Source organism: Anopheles merus, chromosome 3L (genome assembly GCF_017562075.2).
Source record: "Anopheles merus strain MAF chromosome 3L, AmerM5.1, whole genome shotgun sequence".
Classification (NCBI taxonomy): Eukaryota; Metazoa; Arthropoda; class Insecta; order Diptera; family Culicidae; genus Anopheles; species Anopheles merus.
This window is the reverse complement of record NC_054085.1, coordinates 5,005,878-5,032,981: the sequence shown is the minus strand read 5'-3', so window position 1 is coordinate 5,032,981 and position 27,104 is coordinate 5,005,878. Positions and strand designations below refer to the sequence as shown.

General features: G+C 37.8%; 1 protein-coding gene across 7 annotated transcripts in view; it reads left to right on the top strand.

The window, feature by feature from the left end:
• Nucleotides 1-27,104, top strand: part of LOC121598728 (muscarinic acetylcholine receptor DM1) — a 94,734-nt gene that overhangs the window by 34,329 nt on the left and 33,301 nt on the right. For all 7 annotated transcript variants that reach the window (XM_041925968.1, XM_041925962.1, XM_041925964.1 and 4 more), the window contains exon 3: nt 10,181-11,229. In XM_041925968.1, the coding sequence (XP_041781902.1) occupies nt 10,373-11,229 (857 nt within the window). In that variant the 5' untranslated portion in view covers nt 10,181-10,372. The remainder of the gene's footprint in view (nt 1-10,180; nt 11,230-27,104) is intronic.

Here is a 27,104-nt window from a genome sequence, read left to right as displayed (position 1 = left end):
GGAAAATTTACGGCAGAAAGAGAAAGTTCATGCAAAGGGACGATGGGAGAAGAGTTTCATGTTGAAGACGATGGTGATCAAATTGGTGCAGTAAGATACGAAGATTTATGGAATGAAATCAAATTTGGCTGAACCTGGAGACGTGCGAGGCAGAAAAAGAAAGGAACAAACTGTGGTTTTGCTTTGATGTCAGACATACGCATACACACAATGTCGACGATGGGTGATTCACAAAAGGCTCACATTAATTCAAATTGTTGTCCAACTCGTGCTCGGACAATGTTCGGACAAGTGGAATTGATATTGAGCCGGGATAAACGACCGCTGCGGAGAGTTCGGAGCTTTTCTTCTCGGAAATCGGAGCTGGTCACTTACAACAGCACGCTTCGGGTCGGTTTTGTGCACAGTTGGTCGTAGATTTAATAAGAAAACTTTCATCGCTGTAATTAATGATTCACCATTCTTCACCATTCCCTCGCGGCGTTCTTCAGTACGGTGGTTTATTGTTCGTTGTGATGGAGACCAAATTAAGCGGGCGTTTAGTGTAAACTTGATAGACTATTGTTTGTGTTAGTAATGGTTAATATTTCTGCACAGGACTAAATATAAATGTTATATCAAGACAACTTTCAAATGCAAATATTTGTCGTTTCCTGGTGCTACATAGTTTCTTGAATAATTTGATGACACCGATTACTTGTTTTGCTTATTGACCCATGTATGGAAAGTCTGTTCTGCGTACTTGGTATGCAGATGGTATAAAGCAGCTGTGTCAAACTCATTTCATCATAGGGCCGCATATACAGATTTTCAATGATTCGCGGGCCGCAAATTTAAGAATAAAAAATATACCTAAATATTTGTATAAAATATTGTTTTAAAACATTATTGTTAAACAAATTGACTTTTTGAACTCCTCGCTTCAAATCTGGAATCGTTTCTCATTTACGAATTTTGTGATGTTATTTTTCATTGTGCTCTTTTATCTTAAAAAAAATTTAATATACTTTTAAAGTCACATGCAATTTCTTTTATCCTTATTATTAAAATAGGATATTTTTCATTAGTCGCGTCCTCACACGGCAGTTCTCTTAGAAAATATCGCTCAACCCCACTGTTTCACTGAGGTAGGGTGAATCTAGCAGCCTGTTGCAAATCTTTTTCAAGCAATCCGAACTATCCATCGCTGGATGAATAACAAAAATATTTGCCCGCAATTTTTTGACAGATCAAGAGAAAAATTGTAATAAAACGAGTTTAAACATTATTCCAAGTTCCAAGTGTTCTGGTGGTATATGCATTTCTTATAACAAGAACCCGTATTTTACGAATATTTTTGTTTAAATTACGATAATTTTGTCTGACGAAGATTCGTGGTGTGTTGTGATCCTATAAAGATCGGCAAACCTTTTTTTGACACTTGAAGGGAGATGATTCGCGAATTGAAGCATGGACCGTGTGAGCTAATCTATTAATAAGCTTTGTATTGCAAGGCTTCGGCATTTCGGTTATTTTAATCCTTAATGTTGTGGGCAGCCGTGCCGACCCCTGGACTTGCCGTGGTAGTTGTGCTAACACTGGTCAATGTCCAGGGGACGACAGTGTGTCACGCACACTAAGCGCGGGCCGCTTAGTGTGTGTGGTGCGCTCGGACAAGCAAGTGTTACGAGCAGCCGGTCGAGCAGGACTCCCGGCAGGGCACGGTACGGCTGGCGCGCGGCCGAGTATTTTAGTGTGTATTGTGCTTGTGAGTTTATATTTATTATGTGTACTGTTATATCAGTGTTTGAATAAAGTACCTGATGCAAGCCAAAGACACAACACTCAATCTCAATCCTTTAGGCTTAAGTGTAATCATATCATTTTGGTTTTAATTTTCGGGGAGGTTGGAAAGTACATTAATTCATTTTGCAGAACGTGGGGTACAAATAATTACAACTTGGCTACAATAATTTTTATTAACATTTATTGTGGCATGATTATGAAAAAAAAAAAACAGTTGTGGCTCCAATCGAACATCAAAGATGTAAAATTCTGAGGTCGGCGCCGTGCAAATCCGTTCAGAGAAATTCGGAGCCGAATGAATCGATTTCTCACGGCAGATTAGCCGCTCTGTGCGACAACCGATGACTCCAACGGTTCCGAATGGCTTTAAACGGCTCTATAGGCTTCGGACGGCAACGAACAGAACTGTTGGTTTGATTTGGCCGGAGTCGGAATAGCTAAGATCGGAAACGGTTTTGAGCCGTGGATGCAATTCTGACAATCCATCACTAGTTGTTGCAAAGTTTGGTAGTGTGTATATCAAGTTATTTTCATTCCTTTTTCGTTTGTAGACAGTTGACACAAATCTATTTTTCCATACAGAATGTGCAATTGAGTGTGCACAAAATTATCCTAATATTCAGAATTTCATCAAAACATAATACGACTGAGTTTGCATTCGATTCAATGTTTGTTAAGGGTCTCGATTGTTCTGTACGATTGTATAGAATAAGTTTATGAGATGTTATGGGTACATTCATGTTAGTTTCGAAAAATATACCAACAAAAGGATTGTTCTTCTCTGGAAAATGTAATACACTTCGACAAATAGTAATAACAGATTTTTGGCTTGCAGTGCTTTTAGTAATTCTCAAAATATTCTCGTGGGCCACATTCAGAATCGACGAGGGCCGCATGCGGCCCGCGGGCCGCCAGTTTGACATACCTGGTATAAAGAGTCAGACTTGATCCATATAATATTTGAACTCATGGAAAACATAATATTAAGTCGGCTCACTTGAGGATTACAATAAAATAATCAATAATTCTTGAAATTTATTATATCTATTCAAAAATTAAAATCTTAAAAACACAAAGTTTTTTATTACTACCTTTGCGGTCTGTTAAAAATATATATGTTACAAGACATCTGTTTTCCTCGTTTTCTTGCTTACATTATCTGCAGCCTCACTTAAACTCTTGGTTATTATCTATGAGAAAATTGATTAGAATTGTAGGCATATCAGGTTTATGACTTATAAATGTAGAGTGCATCGTGAACATGGTATTAAGTCTAGTCATTTAAATTATTTTAATAGACGCACCTTAGGTCACTTGCTATAATTATGAAAAAATAATAGTAATAAAAACGAACCAAATTAGGAGAAACGATCCAAACGAACCAATAATTCTTCCATTATTGTCGTTTAAAAACAGTAATAATGTTTACAATGCCTAGTGCAACAAACATCAACTTAATATCACGTTAACGAATCTCCTGAACCGATGTAATTGTATATTGAAATGACCGGTCATGTACCTTCTTTATGTATTACCACAACTGAATAGATTTCAAACATAAATAAATTTGAAATGAGATAGTAAAAAAGTGTAATATTAATCTTGCATTATTTTTGAAATTTAAATATAAACACTATTTTTCATTTCAAACATATTTAATTGAATATTTCACACATAAATATGTCGATAATGTTTTACGGGGTGTTATGTAATGTCACGTTTTTATTTAATTATTTTATTCATTAATTGATGTTCCTGTAATAAAAATGTAGCATTTTTACTTTAATGCTGTTATTAAACAAAAACTGTCAGCACAAAGGACGACTCCAATACATGGCGCATACAATGCTGTGGCGTCGTGCAAACACAAGGTGCTGATTTGCCGCTAGGAGTTGAATTTATGCATCTGGGACAGACTGTTCCAGCACAGCTTGACATGACAGCGAAGTGTTAGTTTTGTGTTTGCTGGCCCAACATGCCGAGGTTTCACATGCATTCGTTGGCTTATTGTGTTTGCTTTTATTGTTGAGCCATTAATTGTGCAATACGGCCTCTTCCTTCAACTCATCCTCTGTTTCCGCTCTAAAGTTTCCTTAGGTTGTGTTGTTTGCTTTTGAAAGGAAACCTTGCCATTATTGCTCCCTTCTGCTCCCGTGCAATCATGTACGAGTGCTATTTTCCCACGGGTTTGAGCTGTGGGAAATTTAATATATTCATTCCGTTGTTTGGGCTAGACTTTTTTTTTGGCCCGGAATCTACGTTTCCACTATAAACACACAGAAAACAGAAAAACTAGTTGAAATCACTTGTCTTGTTTTATCTTGTTGTTTTTTCGTTTCACTCTAATGTACATCCCCTTTTCTGACCTTCAGTTTCGGGCTCGTTCATCACCGTCCGTTTGCTGTGAGCCGAGACTGAAGAAAATAGGAGCATCTGCCGGAAACCTGGAGCATCAGACTGCTGAGGACTTTTTCAACATACTACACCACCCGACAAAATGGACGCTGTGATGGTGATGAATACTATCAGGTCGCTGTGCAGCATCAAATCATATTTCACTTGTCTTGGGTGATGGACGGAAGTACGGAACGTTTCACGAAGAGAGAAACTTGCGTCCGCAAACAAGACGATGGAGAAAAAATTAACTACTCCCTAGGCACGAGCTTCACCAGCTGTCTAGTTTTTTTGCCCTCAAACAATTTTCCTTCCATCACAAAGTCTCGGTTTTGGAAACGTCTTGTATGGCGTAGTGGCTTACGTGGTAGTTTTGTTTCTTTTCGTCCGTGAACATAAGTTTTATTTTACAAGCCTTTAGTTAAAGCGCGTCAACATTTGAATGCGATAAACACAGGGTAGACAGCTGAAGAGACATGAAAAAAGAGCAATCAGAACACGGGTTATGAATCAAATGAACCGGCTACAAACGAGCAGCAAGTTCTTGCGATTATGTTCAGGATTCGTTGGTTTTCGTGTCCCAGAGGAGTGAACGAAGAAATGGGTGTTATCCAATACTCATTTAATATATTTATGCTGTGCTAAGAGCATTCGTTACGATTTGTTTTTTAATGTTTTGCACGACATACATTGCAGGTATAAGAGATATGTGTTGAATGGCTTAAGATAAGTAAACGGAATCTAGGCCTACATTCGCTTTGGTTTCCTTGCTCTGTAGTGGGATTTAACGTTTTTCTGAGTTTTTTATACTCATCTCACACTCACCGTCGTGTTGCTATGTGACTAGTTTCATTCGCGTGGACAGCCACAACGTAACTGATGATGATAATTTTCTAGCTTCTCTAGCGACGGAAATGAATGAACTGAAAACGAACACCTTCCTCACCGGTATGAGGAAAAGGAAGGTGGGCAAAATGAATAGTGGATAAGAGAACGCCTCTTTCCTTTTCTTCATAACTGCAGCATCATAAGTTCTACGTCGTGTTCGTGCCTTGACACTGCGTTGCTGGTTGTGGCTCTGGTTTATAACGTCGAAAATTGTGGTGATTCTGCACGGCGTGTCGTGTGCCCCAGTCAACTTGACACGTTTTCTTGCTGCGCGCATGACACGCCAGCTGCTCGACAGCGATAACGTCAGACGTTGGGAGTGGGAAGGAAGTTAAAGCATCAAACTATCTTGAGCAGAAGGTACAATGCAAGCGTGTTGTCCCGGTTTCTGAGAAGGATTATTTCAAATAGGAAAACGTGCTTAAAATCAATTCCTGGAGTATGCTTCGTTTTCGCTGATTGGAACTTTTAATGTGGTACTTTACAGCGATCTGGGTGATTTGTTTCGCATTGCATAGGTTTAGCGTTTATGAGGCTTATTATTTGCAACGAGTACTACTGGTGGTGGTGCTGCTCTCGTCGTACAGTCGTCAAACTCGTACTGCCTAACAAACAAGTCTGCCATGGGTTCAAGCCCCGAATGGACTGTGCCCCCATCGCAGGACTTGGTTATCCTGCTATGGGGTAATCCAATAAATCACTGATAGACGCCAAGCCAAGTGGTATATGTTATGCAGGCCTTGACCGACAACGGTTGTTGTTGAGTCAAAGAACAATTCTTACAGAAGAACGGGCCATTTACTTTATTAATCTTCAAATAGGGTTGAACCGATTTTTGAGATTAATTACGAATGCCCCTCACTGGACCAGGTTAGATAAATTATATGAAAAAACCAGTACACATCCAATAGATGGAATTTGCTATGTTATAGCTGCACGCCTTAGCCCTTTTATGTTTTTCTGTTTTTTCTTCTTTTCAATTTTTTCCTATTGTTTTTCTCCTGCTCTTGCTCTAATAGTGTTAAGTAGTTGCCTTAGTTAGATAGTTAGTTAGTTTAATTTTAGGTTTAGTTAATTTAGGGTAACCAAAGCGCCCTGGGTCTAATACTGTCTTACTAAAATCAAATCAAACTATCTCCTGGCAAAATCCTTCACAGCGGTGAAAAACGAGCGTTACGCTAAATCTCGCAAAACAAATGTACTTATGAGTTTAAAAGAAAAATACCAATAAAAATATTCTGAATCTGAATCTGACTTTATTAGTGTATACAATATTTTCGATAACAGTAAAAATGTTTCACATTGTATTACATTTTTTCATATTATATAAAATAATGTTACTCATGTAAAAGTAAAAACCTTTGCTCTTGTTTGTAGCAGGATAACTGGAGTCGATTGGATTAATGTCTCACTTGTATTTTAACGTACAAGCTAAAACAACACAGACGGGTGGAACGTAGGTTGTTTTGAGAAATTTATGTTGTATGCTGTTTTTGACGTGTAGTTTTTCGTTAAAAAGCAAAAGCAAAAGCAAGCAAAAGCCTACAAATAAGCCTTAAGAAACTTAACAAAACCAGCTTCTAGCATGATTCTATTTTCAAACCCTTAGATAAAATATCTCCAGTCGATCGCAAACCACCATCCATGCCGGTCTTGCAGTTATAAATTTGGCTCTCATGCACTTTCCCTTAGTTCAGGGTTAAGTTTTCTCACAAATTGGTTTGTACGAAGTTGTCGCATCCAGTTGCTACCGGTTATGGCGAATGGTGCAAAAATTATAAACGTAATTTCCGGACGTTACATGACTTGTGTCCACGAGAGTCGCGGATAAGGACAAGTGAATACAACTGTAGTGAAGCAGCTACGGGTTTCGTAGACTAGCACGGGGAGCATTCATGCATCGGTAGTGGCGGTAGTTATTGGGAGAGCAAATAAAAATTCAATTATCGTGCTCCGTTCACACACATCGTATGGATGCACAAATACGTTTGTGTGCCTGTGCTTGTGTGTGCTGTTTGCCTGTTTTGCACATAAATTCGAAATTCGTGCGATTTCGTTTACATGCGAATTTCCGTAGTCGTGTTCCCTGTACGAGAAAAAGCAGTTAGCAAATATGTTTGCGTATGTTGAGCTTGTTGATTTTAGATTTGCACACATGAAGAGATTGAACCTCCACAGCAAATTCGATGAGTGCAGTTTACTAGTTTTTGTGTGTTTTCAGATTAAAGGCATCTACGAACATCACATACGAATTGAAGCTTTTTCACTAATTAATACTTAAATTGTGTTTTTTTTGTGAAAATATTAATGTATCAAATCATACACATTTGTTCACATTTTTTATTAAGGTTTTTCATCTTGTTTATCCATTTTCCTTTTCACTTTGTTTTAAATTTCGTGATTTGGAATGAAATTCGGACATTTCCTCTCAAAATTCAAATATTTTGCAATACTTTCTTGTTCTTTTTTTCGCGTAACTGAATGCAGGCGTACATATACGCAGCTAACACCAATTATATGTGTGTTGTAACTTACTAAGCGGAAGAGATTTCAATTGTCCTATTTCAGTTTATTTTTTATTATAAAACACCATGGCTTGGTGAGCAAACTAAAATTTTTAAGCAAATTAAATTTTTCATCAAAACCAAATCAATCGTGACTCACGAGATGGCTGTGGTTCGATTTTTTATTTTACACGGGACATCTATCACATCCTTTCTCTTATACAAAGGATACAGCCAAACGAATGTAGGCGAATGCCTATCATTGTTGCTTAATGCATGTTGTCCTAGATGTTGTGCATGTTGTGAACCTAGAGATAATTTTGTCGGATTTGGCACCCGATAAATCGTTATGAAGGGTACGATCTACAATTTTCCTGGCATTGTACGCGGGAAGGATCAAGTACATTTTACTTATCACACCCATTCGTTGCATAACCTGGGTAAAACATTTCCAGAAACAGTTGATTTATTTCAAGTTTGATTTTTTAGCTTTAGCTTTAGAGATTAGTGAGGCAGGATCGTACAATGAAACTTTGTATTGCATGTTATTAGTTTGGGTGCAAATTAAAAATTCCGTAGTAAAATTAATGTTTTTTCAACCGTGGTAATCTTTGAATTTCTGACAATTAAAAATTGTTTCATTCGGCTTTAAGAACTTACAAACAATTTAAATTCAAGTTAAAATCATATGACAATTTTAAATTAAAAGATATCCAAATTTTGTTAGCAGCAATCTTTTTTTCATGTTTTTTAATATGTACACACAGAAATTTCTTGAATGCGTATCGTCTTACTTGTAGAATTTTTTAATGTGTGTGGGTTGCTGAATGAAACCTTTGCGCGACGAAAGCTTAGGCACGCACGGTGTACAGTACAGTCATAGCGACAAAGGAAAGAGTGTCAGAGATCCTAAATTTCATTTCCGTTCGATCGAATTCCGCTCACGTTCCACGTGGCTGCTTTCCGACCTGATATTGCCTGCACTTTGCGATGGTTGGCTTTGAGTTTTCTTAGGCGTATTACCTTTTTTGTTGAGGATTTTTTTCTGTGTCGTTTTCTGCGTTCCTAGCACTGGACGGGTTTACGGATGCGCGAAATATTTGCTTCTACCTTTTTTTCTTCTCTGGAATCACATCAGAAAAGAGAACGTAAAATAACGTAATCCCGAGTGTCGTACGCGCGCCAAGGTACAGTTTGATCGAAACATTCCTTCACAATCAAGTCATTCCTTCGCTAGCCGGACGTTCGCTTGATTCGTTTTGCCTTTCTTTCATGGCTCCATGTCTCCATTTCCGGGATACTATGGGATGAGAATGAACACTGTTCACTACAACTACTAGTTACTTGCCACAGACGTGCAGCCTAGCCCATGGAAGAATATTTTCAGATTGGGCCATGAATGGTGTTTCAGTTCCATTATGGTGTTCTCGGGACATCGTAGATGTTCGAGAGTTGAAACAAACTTGTTTTGGTCAGTACGAGATGATGGGTGTAACTTAGTACTATTGGAGATAATAATGAGATAGTTTTGGAGGAAATTAATGTTCTGATTTCGAACGATCGCTGGCCGCAGATTCAAGGAAGCATGTTGAAAACATGATTTAACAAAGAAAAGATTGTCTATATGTCTAAAGCAGCACTAATTAAGTTATAACATTTAAGGAACGTAGTAAGAACTTGGAAACAGTTGCCAGTAATAATTCTAGGGTGGAAACGTCATGACTGCTTAGATTGTTGAGCTTGTAAGAAAAAGATTATCAGATTGGGCATGATAACATATTTGCAATGTTTAGTTTTATAATGACTCTGTTCGATATGTTAGTAGAATTACATTTTTCCAAATTTATATCATGTGTACCATGTTTATCAATAATAAGTTCCTTTCTTTTTTCAAAATTGTATCATCCGAGAGTTTAGAACATGTAGAAATCCTATCAAATATACGCATGATTGATATCTCAACATTGCCCAAAAATTGAAAAAATACGTCCAATCGATCTTAGAATACTTTTTTGTTTTTAAATCATTTGTTTATGTTTGTCACTTTTGTTATAATTTGTTTATTGTTCGTGGCTATTCTTCCACTGCTAATGGATCGGAATGTGATGTGACATTTCCCAGGCACTAGGTAGATACAAGTGTACATTACCATATAAAAGTGCTCTGAAAGCTTTTGCGTTGAAACAACCGCCGTACCAATGGCAAGGAGCGTACTTTTGGTGAAAACTCGGGATAGCATCTTTCATTCACATTCACATCCACACCCAACGGGGATGGAACTGTCACAGTTGACAGCGTTTTGTTTTATCGCGACTACCGAACGTTTGCTTTGCTGCTTACGTGGTATGTTCTTCGACGGGAGACTGCGTTTCATGCGTCCTGGCAGCAATATCACGGGGGATGGTATGTACACACGGCTGAGTTTGCGTCATGAGTTTGCAAAAATAAAGTTGTCCAACAACGAGAAGGTGGGATCTATGCAGATGAAAAAAATGAAAAGTTTTTCATACATTTTTCGTAACGCTACACTTCCTGTGGCACCTCAGTTCCATGATGGCCATGATTTTAAACTTTTCTGGTTTTCTTTGCTTTTGTCTGTTTTTCCGCAGGCCAACAATACTGCAGCGCGCTCCCACGAACCTTTTAGAAGGAACAAGTGTCACAGGCCGTTCCACTGGCTTCAACGCCGTCAAACGCCGCTGGAGCATAGCAATCCCGGCTGCGGGAACCAACCACGAAAGCAGACGGGGAAGCGTAGTAAAAATAGCTTGTACTGGAGCACCACCATCGACGGCAGCAGGATGGGTGGCTTTCCGTTTGAGCGAACGACGGTTGACAGCTTTCTGTCACGCTACACGACGGAGACATCGATACCGACCGCAACGACGACGGTCACGGCCGTGGAAGAGCTATTCTTCAACGTCACATCGTCATCCGACTCGCTACCCACCGCCAACGGGACGCTGGAAGTCCTGGTGGAGGATCCACCGACCTATTCGCTAGCTCAGATCATCATCCTCGGCATCATCGCGACCGTACTCAGTATCCTCACCGTCGCTGGCAATGTGATGGTGATGATCTCGTTCAAAATCGACAAACAGCTGCAAACGATCAGTAACTATTTTTTGTTCTCACTCGCCATTGCCGACTTTGCGATCGGGCTGATCTCGATGCCACTGTTCTCGGTCACTACGCTGCTGGGATACTGGCCACTGGGACCACATATCTGTGACACCTGGCTAGCGCTGGACTATCTAGCATCCAATGCTTCTGTGCTGAATCTACTGATCATCAGCTTCGATCGCTACTTTAGCGTGACGCGGCCACTGACCTATCGAGCGAAGCGCACGACTACAAGGGCGGCCATAATGATCGGTGCAGCGTGGGGCATAAGCTTACTGCTGTGGCCACCCTGGATCTATAGCTGGCCGTACATAGAGGGCAAGCGTACAGTGCCCGAGAAAGAGTGTTATATTCAATTCATCGAGACCAATCACTACATTACGTTCGGTACGGCGATCGCTGCGTTTTACGTGCCGGTTACCGTGATGTGCTTCCTTTACTATCGGATATGGCGCGAAACGAAGAAGCGACAGAAAGAGTTGAAAAATCTTACCGGTGACCGGAAGAAAGATTCATCCAAGCGGTCCAACTCAAGGTAAGTGAAACTGGAAGTCTTGGTTAAACATTGCGCCAAGCCTTGTTTTGCTTCATCATTCCCATAATTGATTTGGTTATAGAAACGTATTACAACAAATCTATCAGAGCTGCCCCAAGGCAGCAAGCGTAACATGTATATTGGCATACATGTGAAGGAATACCAATAAATTCCAGTGTTTTGAGTGTATTGAATGAACCAAATCCTCATTGCTTAGCTTCTACACGTTGCCTAAATTCAGAAATTCCATTCAGTGATTCAATAATAGTTAAAGATATAATAATGGGCTTTTTTACCTTTTAAGACCGTAGGCTGAAATTTCAGCCCATCAGTTGTTTACGATGTATAGCAGGTTTCAAGCAGCTGTCAAAGTGGGTATAATATACAGATGAGCATATCCCAAGGTGTGTGTATTTAGAAGGTCGATGTTATCGCTGCTGCTCGGAGACATTAAGGAGTCTGTCAATCTGTCAATCCCTGCATACAAATTAAAAAGAGTATGTAGATTAGGTGGTCTTATAGCCTGTTTTTTTCTAACCAAATTTGAAAGTCACTTTTTGACAGGAAGGGTGAACACATTTGCTCTAATAGGTTTTCTGGTAACTTGACGAATGCAAAAAATACTCTTAAAATCTACATTTTATTAACTGATGAAGTATTCTAGGCTGAAAATCGTTAGTTTTGAGTGTGGTTTTCTACGGAGTAGACATGATTTCAGCTGCCAGCTGTCAAATTATACATAAAAAAGTTGGCTAGTATTGTGAAAGAACCATTTGATGTGAACATTTGAATATGACTTGGAAAACTTTTCATAGATGATAACGCCAAATAAGAACACATTGTAATTGAATCATACACATTGTGATTTGCTGAATTATAGTTAAACTTCTACCCCAAAGCTCATGAAATTGAAATGTACCACATGTCTATACTCAACTAATTTACTATAAGCCTCAATCCGAGAGTTATATAGAAAAGCATGGGTTCAAGCCTAGAATGGACCGTGCCCCCATAGCAAGGATTGACTATCCAGATGCGTGGTAATGAATTATGTCTCGAAAGCCTGTTATAGGCTGGCATGTCCGCGTAGGACGTTACGCCAAATAAAAGATAGAAAAGCATGCAGCATGCGTCGTTCTCTTTTTCCGACTAATAGACTGATGATGGTTACATTCGAATTAAGATTTTCCACACTAAACGAAAGTGGTAAGCTGAACAAACAATTTTCATCATACATAATATTTCGTTTCATTTACTTGTCGAGCAAGGTTAGCTTTGCTGTTCAAAAATAACCTGCAAGTGTTCACACCTTAAATTTGAATAAAAAGCCTTGCTATCAAAGCGAATGTGAAATGTACTCACATACATTTCAGAACCCGGACGTCGACCAGCGGATCGAGGAATCTTACCATTTGTTCAACTTTAGCACTAAAGCAAAACTTACAAAAAAGCCCAGTTTGTTTGTCCTCTACAATCATTCCCCATCGTTGATGTAGACGCACAGGGACACGCCTGGGATCATTGCAGCGAATTTATTTACGCCATGAATAATGGAACCACTTTGTACGGAATCACCAACCAGGGGACTGGCTGGGGCTCACATTACCATATTTACAACTCCCCTTGATCCGTTATGCTGATTGTGACCGACAAAATTGGTAGTTTTGAGTGTAAAGTTGCTCTCCTCGTTGTTGAACATAGAATCGTAGTGAGGGCTTGGCTCAAAGTTGCCCTTTTTGGGCTTTTCTTATGACTTTATGACATTCTCCTGTGATGGACAGAGTTGGCAACTGACGTTGGCGGTTTGCTAGAAACCCTTTTTCGTAAACAAATACCAAAAACCGATGTTGTTTGACTGTTTGTATGGGTTTGTGTAGCTTGGGTGAAAATTGGTGACTTTACAGCGCTAACTTATTGAACGCACAGAGTTTTCAGTTTTGCTGGAAGGGATGCTTAGGCAAAAGAAGCCGGAAAAGAAAGTAACTCTATCAGAGACGTTAAGGGCTAGGGCACTTTCCGCAAACATGGGTAAGGCTCCTGGAAACACTGGTTGTACAGATGCTCGTTACTTGTATATTGCATCGATTTCCATCGGCAAACAATAAAAATCCATTTGGTTAAGTGGGACAGCAACAGTTGAAGATGGGGACTGAAAATTGCATGTGACATCAACTGCATACTGGTTTGCGCAGAAATGGTCCTTGTTGTATGACGTGCTGTTGTCAGAAGTTATTTTCAAAATTCAGTAATTTTGTCATATTGGTGCGAACAACTGTTACTAAAAATTGTCATGTGACGTCATTGTGTGTAGAATTTCAATAAGTTGATTGAAAAGTTCGTGTTGTGAGCTTTTTGTCAGGTTCAGGTATTCGTAATTTTTAATTATAACAGTAATGAAACATTGCCATACCCTTCGAAAACATGACCGAAAATAGGGTTCTAGCCTGAGCACTTGTTTTAATTATGAGCTGCACTTGAACTGCCACGACCTTGACATGTTGAATACGTTTTCGAGTCCAACCACCTATTGATTTATCGCGTGAGACGTTACCGGATGCTGCACTAGTGCAATTTTCATCCACAAGGCAAGAAGGCACATGCTTACTTAAACATGAACGGTGCACGCTCATGTTACGCTGCACGCGATTCAATTCTCTTCCAGTTGCGGGTATGTTGGAGATCGGTGCTCTGATTTATGACGAGCTAAAATAGGAGTGCTTTTCAAATACAAATACACTAGTTATCACATACCTTGATCGATATTTTCATGTTAAAGATAAACGGCACATGCTTTATATTTTTCGCCGTACGATGGCCAAAGAACATTCTCATCAATGGGGCCCTTTCCGTTTTAAGTTCGTAGACTGAAATTTCAGCCTGTCAGCTGTTTGCATTGAATTGTAGTTTCCGAGCAGCTAACAAAGTGGGTATAGTATACAGATGGGCTTATCCCAAGGTGTACGAATTTAGAAGGCGTATTTTTATCGCTTCTGCTTCTGAATGAAGATTTTAACCTTTAAGTTGGCAACCGGATACCCGGGTATTTTTTTCAACTTCGAACTGCAATAACTTTTGATTCATTGCATTTATTGACCTGAAATTTTCCGTAGCCTCCCAACTTTTAATTTATGATTTTTTGGTTTATAAGTTGTAATTTTAAACAGCCTGTAAGTATTTTATTTTGATTTTTTTTTAACTTTACCACGTAAGTTGGCAACCAGCATACCCGGATATTCCATACATTTTGTATGGAGAATGACGTTTCTCTTCTTCCTTTTTTCGTATTGTGCTTATTTTCGAGTCAAATTCAAGCAATTCCAAATTTCAATTTGACCGTTATTTTTATAATAAAATGAAAAAACTTAATGAATAAATGAAATAGAAGAGAATATATGGTCGGCATTACTTGCTTACAGCATTAAAATATAGAAAGCATTGTTTACCTATGAAAGTCGTTAATTTTTTGCATCAAAACGTGTGGAATACCCGGGTATGCCGTTTGCCAACTTACGTGTGTAAATCTGGTTGCCAACTCTACGGTTAAGAGTGTTTTGAGTATTCGTCAAGCCTCCAGAAAGCTTGTTTGAACAAAAGTGTTCTCCCATCTTGTCAAAAAGTGATATTCTAATTTGGTTATAAAAAACATGCTATGAGACCACCTCGACTACACACATTTTGATTCTAGATTCCATCATCAGATCTCTTTAATGCACCTTGGGATAAATGTAAACAACACCATGTTTTCGAGCAGGTACTCGAATCTAATTATAGCTTTGAGGCTAGAATAATCTAGACTGAAAATTGCAGGCTAGTTTTATGTGTGGTTTTGTATTTCAGCCTCCAACTGTCAAACTCCATACAAAAAACTGACTAGAATCGTGAAGGGCCCCAATATTTGGAAGCGGAATTCGAATGAGTGGATCTAAAAATTGTCCAAAACGACACAAAGTTAAAACCCAGCATTGCATACTTTATAAAAAATGTATACGAATACATGAAAATATTGCATTATTGTCAATAATGTTAATTATTATGCTGCAATAAATTATGTTTGCATTTAACATACGTTTGTCAGCGAAATTGAATTCTTCTAATTAAGCACATTGATCCAAGCAACCGGATCATGAAAAAGTGTTTACAAACGAACGGCTTATAGTTAACACGGAAAAGTGGACGAGGTTACTATAAGAAAGATTATATTGGTTAAAATTCCCCTTCTTGCTCCCTAACCCCTTCTTGAGAAAAAAGGAGAAGTAATTGCTGTCTAATGTCGGACTCAGAAACATTGATAACCTTTTTCATTGTTTGCCATTCCGTGACCACGAATCACTATCGTTTGCAACGGTCATGCTGGAAGAATGAAAAGTTAGACAGTCATAAAATAGCACAGTATATGTTCCAAATGGGTAAAATAAGTTCTATATACTTTCAATTAAACACTGAGAGTTAAATGAAACATCCAATCGGCACACACTGGTACAATATGCACACCGTCCTTTGCTTATAGCCCGGCGACGAATGATAAAAGAGGTCCTAGGATTGTATCAGGCATGTAATATTCCATTTGGATTCTAATGTTTATAATATTCTAAAAGGAAATGAATTCAAAATGCTGAAAAAACTCTCATTCACTCCATATCAACGTACATCGCTAAACATAAACAATGTTCAATTTAACTGTAAAAATTTTCCCATGGCTTTCTGTCAATTTACTCTAAACGCATCGACCTGTTCTCTTTCAAAGACTTTGGCATGCATCAAACATTTTACCGCATGGGAGTATCGTTAACTGTGGTGCTAAATTAACGAGACTCGATTTGGATACAGAAATTCTTCTTCTTCTTCTTCTTTGGCACAACAACCGTTGTCGGTCAAGGCCTGCCTTGTACCCACTAGTGAAGTGAGCTTGGCTTTAAGTTACTTATTGTTACCATAGCAGGATAGTCAGTCCTACGTATGGGGCACGGTCTATTCGGGGCTTGAACCCATGACAGGCATGTTGTTACGTCGTGCGAGTAGACGACTGTACCACCAGACCGACCCGGATACAGAAATAAGTATTATGTTATTCCACCATTCATGATTTATCACTACACAAGCGCTTGGTTTAATACTCCGGGTACCCCGAGGATTTGATAAACTGGCATCATTTGAATACGGCCCGCGACATTGACAGAAGGGAACTGAGTGTTGCACACTGAAGCACATTTGGCGACAAGCTGACCGCACAGAAGCCAATACTTCATGGTTTCTACACTCTATTTTCATCTGTGTTATCTGCACATGGAGATATAATGTGTGTGTTTTTTGCATAATACTCGTTACTTTCCGATGGTTATGTTGATTGCTTTTTCGAGGAACAGCAAACCACCATACTATCACTCGCCTAATGTAGGAGGCAACGGGTTGGACACGGGTGTCAGTTTGGAAGCATTGAAAGTAACTTTCGGTCGGTCACCACTCCAATCACCCACATACACTATTTATTTCATTTAAATTCCCCGCCCTACTGCAAATCCCGTGGTGGATGGTGACGATGCAAAACAGTCGATCCTGGTCGATATTTTCGAGATCCGCTGAAAATTGATTTTGCAGTTTTATCTGGATAAAATGAGCAAAATAATTACATTTGAGATATGCATCTCCAAAATGGATGCAAATGTTGTTGTTGCCGTCAGCGTAATTGCGTTGTTTAATGCGAAAGCGATTGAGACGGTGATTTGAATTAGGATATTTTATGCGTAATCTATTTGAAGAGTCGGTTTGAAATAAATTAAATTTGATATTTTCATATGTGGTTGCAAAATACGTTTACTTAATTGTTTCTTTCGTTTTTATCGTATCGCTCTCACTATTTGTTAAAATTAACTATTTAAAATAAAGAATCGTGTTATTTACTTATCTGCTGACGTCTAATTAAACCGCTGACGAGCTAGCTTCTTCGTGTGTCTGTAATCTGTTTGTTATTGAAATATTGTAAAATATTTTATTTGATTCAAAATATTAGAGTTTGAAAAAAAAAGTTTCTTTAAAGATTGAAACCACATTGAAGTGAAAAAAATAAACGTGCCAAAAATGTTATGCGGCTTAGACGTTTAAAGTTATTAGTTGCTGAAATTCGTGTACTTAAATTGTATCCGGATAAAAGCTAGCTTGCATAATATCTCTTCCATCCACACTAGCGGTTAGCAATGCTCTACAGCAGCGTTCGGCAAACTTTTGAGGCAAAGGGCCAAATTAAGTAAATGATGAAGTGCCGCGGGCCAGGAGAATGCGGTTTTTTATCATTGCGCTTAAATTATTACAATTTAAACTTTGAGAAACCTCTTAGGTATTATTGTTGTTTTTCTGTAATTATATCATGGCATGGTTCAAAATAGCGGATACCTGCTTTAAAAGCTAATTGTAATCTTTAATCATTTGAGAATCGACAATAGATGGCCAAAAATGTGATTAGTCAAAAAATAACAAAAAAGGATCAATATCGCTTCTTGAAGACCCCATCCTTCCACGCCGCAAAAAATATTGCGGATATTCTGGGGATGATTCAAAAGTCGTAACGGCTAAAAAAATATCGAAGCAAACGTAGAGTCAGTAATTATTAAAATGCTTTATGGACAAGTCATGCCTTGTCAGATAGATTGATAACTGATTCCTTATGATAAAGCACTTTGACAATCGTTGAACTCGTTAACAGCAACAGTGTGGATCGTCGTTATCGTTAAAACAATAGGGGTTTTAAATGTTTGCTTTTGCTTTCAAATACGATCGAAAATATCGCTCAAATAGTTTGAAGAGAAATCAACTGATTTGTGTGAAATTAAGAAGAACGAATAAAACGACATAAAAAATTTATCGCGTGAAAATTTATGGAGCTATTTTACTATACTTAACACATTGTGCATGTATTGTGTTGGCGAAAGTCAAATGCTCTCCCCATTGCAAAGTCGCATGCAAAACTTTAAATAAAATTATTGTAACCAGGCTTTAGTGTATCTCATCAATAAACAATTTCGTATGCGATTTCCTTCATTCCGAAATTCTTATTGCCGTGTTGAAACAATGTTAAAATTACATAACGGTTGACGGTTGAAAATTGACAAATTTATGGGTTTATCAAGGGATTATCTTCACCCGCTTTAATAAAATGTTATTTGCACTTTGAATAGTAGTATCCCATGAGACAATAGAAAACCTCTATCAGTCACCTCACCTTAACACCTCTATCAATCGAACTCTAACCATGATGGCCAAAAAAGGGAACCAACCAACTTAGATGCGTGCGCTATCAACGAATAGCACCCCGTAGCATCTTAAATTGACTTAATACAGAAGTTTGTCGTCGCATAAGAGCGTTACGGCGTTTTGATCGCCAACATCTTGGCACTATTAGGCAACCATCAAAGCATCGAAAGAAAGCCCAGGTTTATTTTTGAGGTTCCAAAAGATGCAAAAAATGAAGACAGAGCGACAAGTGTCTACATTACTGCGTTATCTGGACCGGGAGATCGAAACAACCCGCTAAACAGTGAAATAGTTCTTGAGAAACATGAACATATATAATTATGCGGTGTACATTTATTATTCGGCTTTTTATTCAAAAAAGATTAAATGTTACTCCGATGAGTTCTAAACTAAAACTAAACTCTCACATTAATTCTACCTCGGTTGGCGGTGTATGTTTGTGGGAGCTGTCTGCGTCCGGCTGGTGTCCGATGCCGCGCGACCGTGCTGTCTGCGTTGCCGGCCCGGCTGGTGTCCGATGATGCGCGCCCGTGGGAACTAGAAGAGATGGAATGTGCCGCGCTGCAATATGGTAAAGCATTGTGTCGTGCCACGTGCTGGTGTCCAATGCCACATAACTCCTCCAGGGGGTAAAAAAAGCGTGTCCTCATGCGTTTAAACTGTCTTCGAGATTATTTTCTCTACGATGGTTTCGTGACGACTTCTGTGAGCGGGATTTCCTCTTTTCTATCTGATTTGATATGGCTGAGATGAAACGACTAAAGTAAAAATAGACAAATATGATAATGGCAATAGATACTGTAGTGGACAGTCCCAGTCCAGTTAATAAGCTCCAATTCCAAGTAATATTTTTATATTGTTGCAAGTAGATGTGTTCGATGTGTTTGCGATTCGTCAATGTTCTATCATCCAAGGAGGCTAAAGGAGTTTCGACAACTTTTCGATGAATTGCGATGTTGAATACTGTCCCATATACAGCTGGACTCTTGACATGGATTTCTTCTGATGTGAAGCTTTTGTTTCTGAATTGTATGGTGCAGTTAGAAAAAGTTAATAAGAAGTTTCCATTCAAATGTCGATCGTTCGGTCCACAATCGGATGTTACCAAATGATGTTTTGCGTTTTCAATAAGAAGTTGATTATCACCTATCATTTTAGCTGTTGTTTCGTTTTCCGGAACTACTATACAATGGCTCTCTTTCCCCATTACTAATGGAGCGATGCAGTTATCAAAAAAATCCATGATATCAGAATACTTTTGTACGTATTTCTCTGGATTCTTTGTTGTATATAGTTTCTTTTTCTGTTTCACGAGTTGCCTTGGATAGTCTTTGATTAACGAGTTATTGTGATTCAGTGCTAGTATTTCTATTACTTTTGACTCCTCTTTTTGCAACTCTGGCACTTTAAGTATGTAGAGCAGTTTGTTGTTGTTGACTGCTATTTTAGGTGTGACATAAGAAATGATCTCGTCAGGAATATCGCTTTTAACTCCTTGGTCTTCTAATAGCTGTTGTATAATAGCAATTTCCCGTGGTGATAGAAGTTTGCTGCTTGTAATAGACATTTTGGATAACGATATCGCTTCTTGTATATCTTCTAATATCTTGTTAATTGTATCTATATTGATAATTGCCGTCAGCATGTCTAATTCATTAAGAAGAATGTCGTTTCTATTTTCAATCATCTGCTTCATTTCGTTGGTGAGGTTTTTAATTTTCATTCCAAGATTTTCATTTACTAGGAATTGCTGATTATTACTCTCTATCAAATCGTTCATTGTACTGTTGATGATTTGCAGGTCATGTGCATCCGGGCTTCCTCCAATCTATTTCCAAACCGAGCCTATAGCTTCTACGCTTCTTATCAAACGCTTCCTTGGTCTTATGAGATTAAAATTAGAATATAAGTTTCTAACCTTATGCTTCGCAATTATTGATAGAGGACTATTGGTTGGGCGAAAAGCTACTTGAGTTAATAGGTGCATTGTATTTTCAATTTCTGTTATGTTTACCTCATGTATTATATTGATATTACCGATTTGAATTTTGCAATTATGTTTCTCTAGAATTAAAATTGGTTGATCAATCAAACTAGTTATTTTTAATTCTTGGGCTTTAATATGAGCTATCATTAGAATGACCATCAACATAACTATTCTGACGACGTCTTGTCGTGCAGCAGAAAAAAATTTAAATTCAAAATTATTCATTTTTCAATTAATAGTTTAATTTGCTATTTCCTGTGATTCCCTCGATTTCTCGATTCTTTTCCTAATTTAAATGCTTTAAATTTAAATGAGCGACAATGAGTAGTTCCACTGCGATCCTTTTGTTTTCTTCTTCTTTAGTTTTTTTTGCTAAAAAGAGAATGAAAAAAATAAAAAATTGTGCTCAGCCAGTCGTCTGTTCTTTTTTTTTTTTGTTTTTGAGACGTCAAATCCTGTAAATATATAAAAAATATTAGTTTCATGTACAATTATGTTCTTATGCGTTTTATTTTATTTTTATTGCGTTTGACATTTCTTGGTCCAATTTGAATGGTTTTTTTCATTATTTACTAAACATTTTGATTTTGAAAAGCGTGGATCTAGCTTTTTTCTAGTGTTTTTCTTTATATAAACATCATGTCCTTCATTTACATCAGGTGCAATTTCTTTTTTTTCGTTATTTTTTTTCATTCTATTTGCAGCTAGCTGAAGGTTCTTTTTTACGTTTTTGAAAATTTTGTCGGCGTTATCGGCTATTTCTGGTGGGTTCATCGTATAACCTGGATTAAAAATAATTTCATTAGGGGTATAAGTGGTGACTGAATGAACAGTATCGTTGTACATTGCATTTGCTATTTGCACTATTTCAGGAGATGAATTATTGATGAATTTGTGTTTGTTGGTATTATAAATTTCAATGATAGTACTATGAGTTTTTTCTATTTGGCCATTTGACTCTGATGAGGAAGCGAATTCTATTACGGTTCCGAAATTAGCTAAAAAGTCTTGGAACTGAATGCTAGTAAAAGCTGCTTCATGGTCGCAAATGATTTTTCTTGGTGGTCTAAATGTTCTGAAATACTGTGAAAGGGCATTCCGTATATCTGTCATGTTTCTAGATTTAATTTCTATAAGTTGAAGGAGCTTCGAAAATGCACAAATTAAAGAAAGGTAGTAGTGTCTATCCATGCCGAAAATATCCATATGGACTCTGTAAAAAGGACCATTTTCTATTGGCCTTGGTGAAATTTTTATATTATATGGTTTTCGTTCGTATTTGTGTTGAGTACAAATTGTACATGAATTAATTAATTGCCTGATTCGTTTGATCATGTTTGGGAAAAAGTAAGATCGTTTAATCTGACTTTCAACTTCGGTTATGCCCTGGGCTCTATCATGTTCTTTTCTTATGATAATGTCTTGCATTGTTTCGGAAGTAACGTCTTCAACCATATTTTGCGTAATAATGAAATGGCAGTTTGTGTTGCAGAAGCATTCTCTGTAAACTTCTTGAATTAAATTAAGTAAGCATTCCGGAGCTAACACAGCATTTTGCTTTCCATTCGAATGATCTTTCAAAAATGTTGTAACTTTTCTATTATCAAACGAAGTGGAGCAAATAGTTGTTCGCTTATAGTTTGGAAAAATTTGTTCCGTGATAACGGAGTCGGAGTCCGTTACTTTAAAAATGATTTGATTTCTGTAACTATTAATAGCTCTTTCTGTAAAATGCATATAATAGTCATCGGATGTGTTTGCTGAATGTGCTGTTTCGGAAGAAGATGAACTGTTATTGTTTTCCACAGATACTTGATCAACAGAAACAACATTTTCTAGTTGATTGTTGTTAACTTCGACTTTTCTACTAAGTGCGTCTGCCACAACATTTGTCTTTCCTGTCTTATAGATTACGTCGTAGTCGTAATTTTCTAAGTCTAATCGCCAACGTATCAATTTAGCGTTCTTATTTGAGTTTTTAATGTAAATAAGGGGTTTATGATCGGTAACCAAGGTGAATTTGTTACCATACAGGTACGGCTTAAACTTGGTTACTGCCCATATGATGGCTAGTGCCTCTTTTTCTGTTGTGGAGTAATTTGACTCTGTTTTGTTTAGAGTACGGCTTGCGAAAGCTATGGGTTTTTCTGTTTTATCTATTACTTGTGATAAAACGGCACCGAGGGCATAATTGCTGGCGTCAGTTGTTAATATAAAAGGAAGTTCAAAGTCAGGATAAGATAAGATTTGATCTGAAACTATTATATTTTTTAAATGTTTAAAGGCTTCCTGATATTCGTGATCATTAAAGTTTACTTTTTCATCCTTCTGTAACAATTTAGTGAGGGGTTTTGTTAATTTTGAGTAATCTTTAATAAAACGTCTATAATACCCTACGAGTCCTAAGAATTGTTTTATTTCTTTTTGATTGGATGGAAGTTTCCATTCTTGAATTTTTCTTATTTTTTCTGGGTCAGGTTTGATTCCGTCAGGGGCAATAATGTGTCCAAGAAATTCCGTTTCTCTGCGAAGAAATTCACATTTGTCTAATTGTATTTTAAGATTGAAATCACTTAACCTCTTAAGGATTTTTGAAACATTGTTGAGGTGATCTTGAAGATTTTTGCCAATTATGATTATATCATCAAGATACACATAGCAAATTGATCCAATATAGTTTGATAAAACATTATTCATCGCACGTTGGAATGTCGCTGGGGCATTTTTCAAGCCAAATGGCATTCTCGTAAATTCAAAATGCCCTAAAGCTGTTGAAAACGCTGTCTTTTTTTGATGGTCAGGGTCCATTTCGATTTGATGAAAACCTGATTTCAAATCTAAGGTGGTAAAATATGCTGATTTGCCAAGATTATCTAATATTTCTTCTATTTGTGGGATGGGAAATTTATCGTTAATGGTTTTGTCATTGATCTTACGATAGTCAATAACAACGCGCACTTTACGTTTTCCTGATGCGTCTATCTTTTTTGGAACGACCCAAACTGGCGATGAGTAAGGGCTAATTGAATGTTGTATGATTCCGTTATCGAACAATTCCTTGATTTGCTCTTCCACATCTGTTTTAAAAACGTGTGGATACCTATATGATTTTGTGTAAACAGGGTTTTCGTCTGTTGTTAAGATTTTATGTTTTATTAAAGATGTAGATGTAAGTTTCTCTCCAGCCCTAAGTAAAACTGTTTTATTTGCAAGTATTGTTTTGAATAATTCATCCCTCTCTAGTATTGACAAATGATCTGTGCGGATTATTTCGCTAAGCACTTCATTTGTAACGCTACGCTCTGGATGTAATGGGATTGGGGAAATCGTTTCAAAATTATTTACTATTATGTTTAATTTTCCTTTGACATCAGGTATTGTTTTTTCTGTGCTTAAAATTTTTGCTGTCGTTTTATTGTTATTAGCTCTATATAAACCTGGCTCAATAACAACTCCTTTACAAAGTTTTTGAAACGTTGGTACGAACCAATCGCCATTAACGGATGTTTCCATTTCTAAGTTATGCGAATATAATTGTTTATCGGGAAAATATTTTTCATATTTGAATTTCATGTTTCCTATTTCAAATGTCTCTTCTTTGAAATTTATTATTGCTTGGTTTTTAGCCATTAGTTCTGAACCAATGAGTGCGTCGAAAAAATTATGAAATTTTAACTCATAATAGGTTTGATTTGGAAAATTATCGCCGAATAAATTAATACGTCCTTTCTCCGTAACGTGCTTACATCCAGCGGTGTTTTTTATTTTGGTTCCCTTTACCTTTGTTGTTTGTGGGAGAATGCCCGGCCGTATTATATTTTTATTTGCTCCAGTATCGATCAAAATGTTTGTGGGATAAGTTTGAATATTTGATATAATGTAAGGCAAGTAATTTACGTGTTTTTGTTTTCTGGATGAATTAAGCAAAAATTTATGTCTAATTCATCTTCAGACTCAGATTCTTCGTTATCGGAGGGTTTTGTTATTTCAGCATTAAACAGCTGTTTCTTATTTAAAGTAAGTCGACTTTTGGTAGAACCTATTTCCATTGGTTCGGCTGGCAGATTCGTGTCAACTGGTTTACGAGGTTTGTAATCCTGTTGCTGAGGCTGTGTGATTTTTGTATTGTTAAATTTCCTTTCTGTTTGTTTTTTATTATTTCCTTGCCCTGCGGTATGAGAGGTGCCTAAGTATTGTTTTGATTGAGTTAATTGAATATGGGTAAGATTTCTGTTCGATTCATTTGATGTAAATTTACATATAAATGCATACGCATTTTCGATTGATTTGGGTTCAGCAGCTTGTACATATCCAAAATAGGGTTTCTGCAGCCCACTGACGTATGCAGCTAGACTATATTCGTCTATAAAGTCGTTTATGGCATCCCAATGAAGATTGTACTTAGGATTTTGTTTTGCCAACGATTTTATATTGTGAACCAGTTCCTTAGTTTTCTGATAATGCGTGTTTGCGTTACCATCCATTTTGTTATGCCAGAGTTGGCAGTTATACGTGGAAAGATCTTGTTTATCTCCTAGAGATGTTATCAAAATTTCTTTCACTTCACTGAACGTTTTTGGGTTGCCGTTTGTACAAATTACATCTTTAGCATGCCCCTCTATTTTGTTTATAACAGCTGTCACATAAATTTCAAATATTTGTGGTGACACGAGGTTTTCGAATAAACGAAGAGTTTTTTCTGCTGTTTCTATCCAACTTGCGAGTTGCTTTTTATTGCCATTAAATATGGGCAACATTTTTATGGGATCAGGGATACGGAACGGATCACCTGATATTGTCACTTCACGAGGAATAGGATCATTTCGTTGGTGTGCTATTCCCTGGTTTCCATTTGTACTTTGCCATTGCAACTCCTGCTGCGTTAATCTTGCACTTATGTTTTCGATGGCTTGTATCATACGAGCCATCTGATCATTACCACTCTCTTGAGTAGTTTGGGCTTGAGGTTCCATGTTTAGGTGCTCAAGTGATAACTGCAAATTTGCAATTGGTATGTGCGAATATTCCTCAGATACCGTACTTTCTTCTGATTCGGAACTTGTTTCAGATGTAAAAATCCTTTCCTGAATCAGCTGTTGGGCCTTTTTGAAAGCGTTGTTCTTGATTTTTGGCATAAAGAAAGCCAATCCTAAAGCTCTATCTGGTAGTGGCTCTAGGTACGTGAATGAAAAGAAATTTATAAAACTAGTGTGATGCGTCTATCTGATAGTGCGCACTCACATTAATTTTAAATTCTTTCACCCCCGATTTCTTGTGTTATTATTTAGGTAGTTTTACTGAACACGATTTCACGCACAGAAACTCAACACTAAATACTTACACGGTTGATGTTGAAGTCGTGTTTGGGCGAAGGCCAAGAAAACAATGACGGTGCTCCGTGTGCGTCTTAGCGGGGGGATCCTCAACTCCTCAGCGACGTTGCCGTCCTTGGTGCTTGTGGATGCTCGATGCTCGTAGATCACGATGCACTTTGCGGGATCACTGTTGTACTGTGTTATTAGTTCAGTACTTTCCACTGTTTCTCACTATGACGTCACTTTTCTTTAGTGCCTACCCGGCTGCGCCAATTATGCGGTGTACATTTATTATTCGGCTTTTTATTCAAAAAAGATTAAATGTTACTCCGATGAGTTCTAAACTAAAACTAAACTCTCACATTAATTCTACCTCGGTTGGCGGTGTATGTTTGTGGGAGCTGTCTGAGTCCGGCTGGTGTCCGATGCCGCGCGACCGTGCTGTCTGCGTTGCCGGCCCGGCTGGTGTCCGATGATGCGCGCCCGTGGGAACTAGAAGAGATGGAATGTGCCGCGCTGCAATATGGTAAAGCATTGTGTCGTGCCACGTGCTGGTGTCCAATGCCACATAACTATATATCAGAAAGCAAAAATCGCGTCCACTGGCTTCGCAGCGGCAAACAATGACGCCAAAACTCACTGCTTTCATTTTAGGTTAATTTTAGCAGAATTTGGATATGACACCTTAGTCCGCAAACTGGTACAACATCCGTCACATGTGTTCCATCGATTTTTTCTGGACCAACATGATTGAAAAGCTTTTCTCTAAAAATTTTGTCGTTTAAACTTAGGATGGCTTCGTCCATCATGGTGAAAATTCGGGATAACTGACGAAAGGCAACTCCCAAAGTCTGAGATAAATTTGTGCAAGTAAGCTTAAATAATTACCTTTCAAATGATGTACTTGTAAAGAAATTGTCTCTCCTAGTTTTTTTCTACAGGTAGCCGAAAAAATGCATTTTTTCATGTAAAAGATACGGGGATATTGATCTTGAGTTCAAACATACCGAACGATCCGTCATTCCATAGTCTTCTTCTTCATCTTCTTTTGGCTCAACAACCGTTGTCGGTCAAGGCCTGCCATTCCATAGTACTTTAATTAAAATTGAAAGAGTTCGATGGCATAAAATACTATTCTAAAAGATATTTAGTAATTTGTATACGAATAGTTTCTTCCCATCTTTCAAAATCAGTCAAAACCTTTCGTGGGCCGGATAGAATGTTGCGGCGGGCCGCATTTGGCCCGCGGGCCGGACTTTTCCCACCGCTGCTCTACAGTAGTGGTTAGCATATGATCATCTAAACACAGCCATAGAGAGACAGCAACT